This window comes from Arachis stenosperma, chromosome 2 (assembly GCF_014773155.1).
Source record: "Arachis stenosperma cultivar V10309 chromosome 2, arast.V10309.gnm1.PFL2, whole genome shotgun sequence".
Lineage (NCBI taxonomy): Eukaryota > Viridiplantae > Streptophyta > Magnoliopsida > Fabales > Fabaceae > Arachis > Arachis stenosperma.
The window spans coordinates 119,835,736-119,844,779 of NC_080378.1; the positions used below are offsets into that span (position 1 = coordinate 119,835,736).

Below are 9,044 nucleotides of genomic sequence, written 5' to 3' on the forward strand. Positions count from 1 at the left end.
TAGCGGGTGCGTGACATTCGAATTGAGGAGAATACCAGACATTTTCTCTTCTCCAATAAAGCACATGACAACTGAGATGGAAAACTTTTTGGAAGGCAGGTTTGTCCTAATGGGACCCGCCCTAGACACAGAATATATAAGGAGAGGGACTTACCCCTCTTCCACGGTACGTCACTATTCCGATCCCTCACTTTTACTGTCGCCTTATACGGATTTTGACTTGGACGTCGAAGTCCCTTTTACAGGTGGCTCCCTTCCACTTCATCGCAATAACTTGGGAGGTCGCGTCGCTACTTCGCTCACCCTCTTACGTCAGTACAAGAAGCCCAGTCGCGCTCCAACACCCCAAATCCAAGTCCCCTGTATCCTACACGCACCCTGTTCATCCGACCCGTTCGTCATCCAACTAGACGAACAAATTTTGATACAATAATAATATTAATAAAATTTGTACAATTACTTATTCCGATTTATTACAAATTTAAATAATTTTTAAATTAGTGAATTTGAAAATTAGTATCAAATTCTTATCCTTTAATTATATATTTGGCCATTATTTTTAATCAAATGCATGGTTATATATAATTGCATATTCTCCTTTTTCACAAGAAACATATCACTAGTATAAATCAATCATGAGATGTTAATTTAACATAAACCTAACTTATAACTCATATGATGAATCAACCCTTTAATTTCTCCACAAGATATAGGCTAAGATAGAATAATTATTATATTCCATTTAATTAGTGTATGTTCTTGTCAAACCAAGTTGGCATTTATGCACATATATAGTATCCGTGTTAGTTTACGTATTGCTACTCATAAATATGTACCAACAAAAAACGTGAAATAAATACTCAATAAATTGGCTCACCTCACCTTACATTTTTAATGCGCAGACTAATAAGAATTGTAATTGAAAAAAAATGTACTAACGGATAACCAATCGAACTCAAGTTCCAAGTATTTTTTTGCTCAAATTTTATTTTAATTTTTATAGTAGTTGCTACTTGGTATAATTAATTAATTGAATGTAACAATATAGTATATATTGTTGTAGATAAGGCCTTAGCTTTGTACCAATGTATGTGTAATAAAATAGCCTCTATACTATCCCGCATGTATCTTAACATTATAATATGCAACAAAAGACATCAACATATGATGAAATAAGGATTAATATATGAAAAATATATTGAGGTTAATCTCTTACTCAAGTAGCTCCAAAGAAACTTTTAATAAAACACTACAACAATATATATTATTTTTTAGAGTTTTATATATAAAAAAATTAAAATTTGTCAAAAAAAAATAAATTTTGACACTATTTTAACTATAAAAATATATTAATAAAAATATTGTCAAAAATAATATTTTTAATTATAAATAATTGTGAAAAAATTTAAATTTTATTTTGATAAATATTGGCTGTCAAAAATAATTTGTTAAAAAAATTTGAGAATATATTTTCTGTGATATTTATTAACCGTTAAAAATATTATTTATTTTGACACTTATTGATCATAAAAAATTTTTAACAAAAATTTTTAACAAAGAATGAGATGAGATATTGAAACTGAAGAATAAACTAAAATTTTGAAGATAAAGAATAAGTAGTATGACCGAGAGCCAAAATTGACGGAGCCCAAAGAAGAAGAGGAATAGTGGAGTAAATTGAAAATAAATTAGTGTCAAAATTGAGGAGTAATTTTCTATGGTCAAATTATTCATCAAGAAAATATAGAGAATTTGATATTTGTGATATTTGTCAAAAATATATATTAATTTTTATATTTAATTATTGCTGTTAAAAAAAATAATATTAAAATAACTCTCTTTTCTTGTAATGAAAATAACCGGTAATTTATTTTATCTACAGTAACAATAAAAATAACAGTTAATATATTTATCAATAATTAAAATTAGTTGTTTTATATTTATTATTAAAAGATTTTAGTGATCAATAATGAATTTTTTTTATCATTATAAAACTTTATAATAATAATAATAATAATAATAATAATAATAATAATAATAATAATAATAATAATAATAATAATAATAATAATAATTGTCACAAAAATATAATTTAACTAAAAAGAAATATTGATTATAATGATATTGCTACTCAAACTAGATTTAGGTCCATAATTTTGTACATGTTTGAACAAGCTATGTAGGTTAAAACTCGGAGGGTTATAAGTCAAATATAAACATCTTTCTTTCTTCCTTCTACCAATAATTATATCACTAATTTATCAAAATACGCCATGTAATGGCTAAGAATTTCACACAACTCCATAATTATATTTCCCATTTTGGTGTAGTTAACTTAATTATATTTTCCTATATAAGCATAGACATTGTACTCACCTACCAAACTGTAAAACGTTTGGTCAACGAACGCCAAAAGAATATTATTGGACCACCAAAAGTCAAACATGCGGGCTTTAATCTAATAATTCTAAATTTGTTTTGTGAATAATAATACTTATTTTCAACTCACTTTGTTTTCGTCTTTTTCCATTTGTAGAGTTGGTAGATGGAGAATTATTCTTCATCTTGCCACATAAAGGAGTTTAATTTATGTAAGACATTGAAAATTTTCTACCCTTCTATGCCTTTGTTAATGAAAATAATTAATGAGAATGAACAATTTGGTAGATGGAACTTTGAAAGAAGTGACTCTTAATTAATTAACAGAAGTAGTTGCCTGATTTATTCATTAGTATAATTAATTAACATTCATATAGTACCATACAAATTAAAGTCACAACTCACAAGCAACAGGATGAGAACATGAGAAACTTCAGTGTTCAACACTGAGAATTCGTTTGAATAAGTACATGAAATTAACTTTTAATTATTAGCCACTATTAGTTAATTTTTTTATTACAAAATTATATTTTAAATTTTTTTTTGGAGGATTTATAGTTTATGATTAAAATTTAGAATTTAAAATTTAAGATAAAAAATAATTTTACCAAATTGATTGATTTTTTTATTAGCAATGGACTGTAAAACCTAAAGAAAAATAAACTAAAAGACAACCGTTCTTGAAAATGAGATGCCGATAGAATCAGCATGAAGATAAATAAAAATATAAAAAGGTAAATTAAAGAATACATGAGAACCAAATTGATTGATATTAACTTAAAAAAATTGACTCCCTAATTAATTATTTACACTTTAATTTAAAACAAATATTTTTAGATTTTTCTAATATTGAAAATTAAATATTTAAAATTAGTTACCTAATTTATTTATACATTTAGATTTGGATACAAAATTTAAATATTAACTAAAGATTTATGTTAACAAATAAATAATATTTTAAATCAATTTACTACGTATTTTTAATGGAAACATTTTTTTGGTATTAACATGGACATATTTAATATTATACATACCATGCTGTCCTGGCGAAAATTATTTTGTATAAAACTTGAAATATTATCATTATTTTGTTATTAAGAATTTAGGCCCTCAATAGTCACCTGGTCTATTCCTGAGATAGTCAAATGCAAAATTAATTCTACCACAAAGAGTCCAAATGAAACTATGGGCTATAATAATAACATAAAAATAATTATTATTTTTTTAAGAAGAAAGAAAGAAAGAAATTCTGATCATCCTAAACATATTTTTTACACAGACCAAGCAGATTGAAACCATAAATTATAATACCCTATTGATGAAACTTTGAATTAAATTCTCAACCTCCTCTCATTGAAATGCATGGGAAGCATTAAGTTGCATGCCTATATATTAGCCTCTAAAAATTATGGAGATGACTGGTGAGAGAAAGTGTATATGCATTTCAATTCTACTACTCATGCATTCATGTGCCAACTATACACACTTCTCTGCAATCTATTAATACACCCATTCAAGTTTTTTCAATATATTTTGCTGCTTTCTACTAAGGTTGTGTTTATTTTGGATGAGATAACTCTAGAAGGTAATGCATTATTTTAGGATATTTAAATTTGTTAATATAATTTCATAAATTTAATTTTGATATACTGTTCGTATAAAATAATTTTATATGTACATCCAATTACGTAATATTACATTAATAAAAATAATTACTTTTTACATCGACCGCATAAATGGTCATAAAAAAAAATATAATTGTAAGACTGTATAAAACGATTTACACTTTTAATGCATTAAAATTAAACTCAAATTTTATTACAAAAACAAAATATTTTTAAAATGGTGGAAACAAAATATTTTAGGGTTTAAGATATCTGATTATGACGAGTTAATTCTTATTGGGCTGTTGTAAAACAAAACAGAATTTAAATCTCAGAATTTAAACAAAACAGAATTCTTATTGGGTTGTTGTAAACTAACTACTCGACTAATTTAAAAGTTGGTTACTAACCATATAATATAATAAGGGACAATTCACCTTATTAAACCAAATGGATACCAATATTACCTGAATGTTCCTAATCAGAAAATACAACGTCAAAGTTTCAAAACACATTTTTATATAAATCGAATCCAATGGATTCGAATTAGGTAAAAAACGTTGCTGAATAAAAATCGAATCAAGTGGATTCAATTTAAGTATGTGGTTAAAATGATAGCAAATCGAATGAATTTGCTTCGATTTATATAGAAATGTGATTTGAAATTTTAGCGTTGTATTTTCTGATTTAGAATATTTAGGTAATATTAGTATGCATTTGGTTTAATGGGGTAAATTGCTCGTATAATAACATTAATATTTGGAAATTATTTATTAAGTGAACCGCATATGTAGAATCAATGTTGCACTTTCCGGTGAAAATTCCTTCAATGCTGTCACTATTAAACACTGTGACTATATAATCACCAAAATATTTTCCAGATTCCAATATATCCACCGTTTCACGTGACACGTAGATTAGTTTCTCAAACAATTAATAAAAAGTAAAATAAAATGAAATTTATGTATAGTAGATAACTTAGACTACAAAATTAACTGCACTTTAAGGTTGCTTCTAGGTCCATGAGAGTACGCTATATTATTAAATTTGAATTCATGTTGGTCTGTGTATAGTGTAATGATTTTATGGAATGTTACGGATCATGCAAATTCTTTCATACTTTCTACCTACCTAACCTGCCCCAAGTTACGTTCATGTACACATATATATACGGGGTGCACGCAATCTTATTTTTCAAGTTTCATATTAAATTTATCCAAGACCATTGGGTACTTTAACCCAACTATTCTGTCATGTACTTCAAAGATATTCAATGCAACATATTGAGGAAGATTGGTTTATTCAATTGACTACTGTGTTATTTTTTCACTTATTGACTATATATGTATAGTAGCTATTGGTTTATTCAATTTATCCTCATGCTGGTAAATATTCATTGATCTTGTTTTATTTTATGTAAATATGATACATAATACTAAAACAGTAGTGTCAATCAGACTATAGTTTATCTCGTACAGTCAGATGAAAATTTTACATAATTTCTGAATTTAATTTGTTCATTATTTAGAAATTACATATGCTCTTATCTTAAAGTACACCACCTTCATATTATGAAGAGGTTCAAGCATGCTTAAACTATTAGTAAGAAATTATATTATCAACAAATTAATCATATATTTGTTACATTTAAAAATTCTTGGGCATTAATACATGTCATAATGTGCGCAAATCCTACAATTTTTGCTGGACCTTCAAGCTCCAATTTGGATTTGTAACCTTCTATGCACAAAACCATTGAAATGGAACAATGAAGGTTTAGGATTTTTTTTGGGCCTCAATCCCATTGAGGCCCAATTTCACCCTTGGGGAGAATTTTTATAAAAAAAACGGGATATTTCAGGAATTACCGTATAGCGTATTATGTATAGTCCTCGTTGATTATGTTTTGTTTATGCAGCTGAATGAATTATGCAAATAGTAATTTGTCATCCCAAACATATCCTTTATTTTTTTGGTTAAAACAAACATTCTTAGTCTATTATGGTATCGGCTAAAAGAGACATGTTAATTGGTGAAACTAATCCCCTTCATTCATCTTTGTGCTTTTAAGTTTAAACCATGCAAGCAAGGAAAAGATGATATAGTTTATGTTTATCTAGTGACTTGTGAAAAGATGATATAGTTTCATGTATTCTCAATTATCATCTTCGCATAAAAAGACTCTTCATAAAAACTACTTAACATGATTAGCCATGTTCATACATGAGTAAGAAATCATCTATGCTCTCGGCTATCAATTTCGCATGAAGTTACAAAATTAATTGAACCTGAATTTCGCCCAAAAATAGTTACTATGTTCTAGTTTCCCAAAAATAAATAAATAAAGTAATAACTAACCTCATTCTTATCGTTACTGCACCAAGATTAATCTAACTTGCTTAACCATTCCCTTCTAACATAAAATCATAATTCTAATATGTAAATATAATAAAAATTCAGCTAAAACCTACTAAAATCACCAATATGCAATAGTGCAGCATTGTAATATTCTCTCCCAATGCAATACAGAACACACTGATAGCACTAACAATTTAACCAAAAACAAAAATTAATTCCATTAAGAAACGCATTCAAGAGTTTTAACAATATAAAGTTCTAAAGTCTGAACATAAATAAAACGACAAAAATAACAACGAAAACGACACAACCACCATTATCAAAATTCAGAACCTCCTACCAGCGCCGCCAGCAAAACCACCGCGGCCAAACGGAACCTGCTGAACCGCCGTAGGCTCAACCTGCACAACGCCAGGAATATCAGACATACCTAACGCAGCAAGCATATCGATGGTCTGCTTATCGACCTCGATGTTATCGACATTAATGGCGGAAACTTCTGGAACGAAATCCATGCGCCTCTCTCTCTCCTCTTCCTGCAGCTTCAGCGAGATTCCACGAACCGGTCCTTTCTGGATCCTCTTCATCAGGTGCGTTGAGAACCCTGCGATCTTGTTTCGGAGCCTCTTCGATGGGATTAGCGCTACTTCTTCTAGAACCTTCTTGTTCGTGTGAAAATCCAGCGTCATTTTCGAGTAGTACCTCTCGATCACTTGCCTCGAGGATTTCTTCACCGTTTTTGTGCGAACTCGCCCCATTCTGTGTTTCACTCAGTGAGTTCGTGCAGCGAGTTAGGGAGAGGAGAAGAAGAAGAAGATACGAAAGGGGATTGTTACTTGTTAGGGTTTCAGGGAGAAATTAGAAACTCGAAAGTAGGGTTTTGTAGGAATTTTTCTTGATTGGGCTTTGGGCTGGGCCTTTTTATTTTGTGGGCCTTACTGTTTAGTTACTGGGCCTATTTTCATTCTTCGGAAAAATACTTAAAAAACTTTGAATTTGTTAAGGGATGGGAGGCTGTATGAAATGGTGTTGTGGTCGTACCCACCGACGCGGAAGCAAGTGGTGGCGAGCGCCGCCGTGTTTGTGACGGGAGCGTCGCTGGTGGCGGCCGGAGCATACCTATCAATGGCGAATATAGGCCCACAGCAGGCTCGTGCTAAAGCTCGAAGTGAAGAAATCAAGAAGCTTCTCAGGAAGTTTCTCGATGATTGATTGCAGCAACTTGTTAGAAAATTAGGGTTTCATGCGTGTAATTGAAAGTTGTTTAATTTGTGATAAATATTTATCGCTAAACTGTAATATTATGAATGAATATAGTTTTTGGTTACGAATTCGGATCGTGTTGTGCCTTTTGTAGTTCATAAATTATGTGTAGAAAGCTTCAGTTTTAAGGTCCTATAGTGAATGAAGGCTTCATCCCCTTCCCTTGGAGTTATATGTTTATTTATTTTTTATTGAATTATATGTTTTTTTTTGTTTCTACGGTATCTCCCAACCCGACAGGTTAAAAACTAATATGCCGCCGTACTGAACTCCATTTAAGGGGCTAATGGGTTGCTACATACACAAGGCAGGATTCGAACTCCTAATACTTTTTTAAGCAGACTAGTAAGCTAATCATTGGACCAACCCAATTTTGTTGAATTATATGTTTATTAGGTAGCGTTTGGTGGAGAGATAGAGACGAAAGAATGAGACTGAGAGAGATTGAAATAAATTTCAGTATTCTGTTTGGTGCAAAGTGAGAGACAAAAATTAAAACAAGAATAAAACTCTAATTTAATTTATACAAAGGATAAAATTGAAATTAATTAATTGAAATAAAGATATTTTAGGTATAAAATGTTATTAAAATTTCAGTCTTCATCTCTAAAAATTTTAGTCCCATGTGTTCCTACTTTTTAGAGGTACTGAAATACTAAAATTTTAAAAACAGAGACAGAAATTTTAGTACCAGTCTCTGAACTAACAAATATGATACTGAATCTCAGTTTCTCAATCTCTGTCTCAATACCTCAAAACAAACGCTACCTTATTTTCCTAAAAGTGTCATCTCAATGCCTTGAGAATTTGAATAATAACTTGTATACATTTCAATCAAATTTATAACGAATTAATTTTTTAAAGTTAATTTATATTAATTAATTAGTTAGCTCACTTATTTACTTAAATAATTGTTATGAGTTTAATTTAAATATACATGTAATTTGTATACACTTAAATCAAATTTATGACGAATTAATTTTTTAATTTATCAAGTTAAAAAAATCAACTTAGATTAGTTAATTAGGTAGCTCACTTATTTGTTTAATATATGGACTGTTTTTTTTTTTGAACTTGTATGGACTGTTTAATATATAGGGCCGGTTTCAAGTTTCAGCCCAAAACATACTTACACAAGAGCAAAAGAAAAAAACCACTCACTTAAAAACTGAAAACATATCCAGTCCAACAAAAAAGTATAAAAGAATATAAATGACTTACTACTTATATATATATACTATTGGACTAATAAATACTGTCTCATTATTAACTATTTTTTTATTTTAATACCAAAAAAAAACTATTTGTTTATTTACTTTTGTTTAGATAAACAATGAAAAAGTAACATTTTCAGTGAACTATAATATAAGAATTAATTTAAAGATATTTGAAGTAGTTGCAAACTACAATAATAATGTACTATTATTTATTTAAGTGTTT

At 29.0% G+C, this 9,044-nt stretch overlaps 2 protein-coding genes across 2 annotated transcripts; one reads left to right on the top strand and one right to left on the bottom strand.

The window, feature by feature from the left end:
- Positions 1-6,534: 6,534 nt before the first annotated feature.
- On the bottom strand, positions 6,535-7,205 carry LOC130960381 (40S ribosomal protein S17-like). Its single transcript, XM_057885760.1, has one exon. It carries the CDS (start codon positions 7,097-7,099, stop codon positions 6,668-6,670), a length of 432 nt encoding a protein of 143 aa, XP_057741743.1. The 5' UTR covers positions 7,100-7,205; the 3' UTR covers positions 6,535-6,667.
- A 158-nt stretch (positions 7,206-7,363) lies between these two features.
- Positions 7,364-7,767, top strand: LOC130960382 (uncharacterized). The gene has a single exon (XM_057885761.1). It carries the CDS (start codon positions 7,365-7,367, stop codon positions 7,551-7,553), a length of 189 nt encoding a protein of 62 aa, XP_057741744.1. The 5' UTR covers position 7,364; the 3' UTR covers positions 7,554-7,767.
- Positions 7,768-9,044: the final 1,277 nt, after the last annotated feature.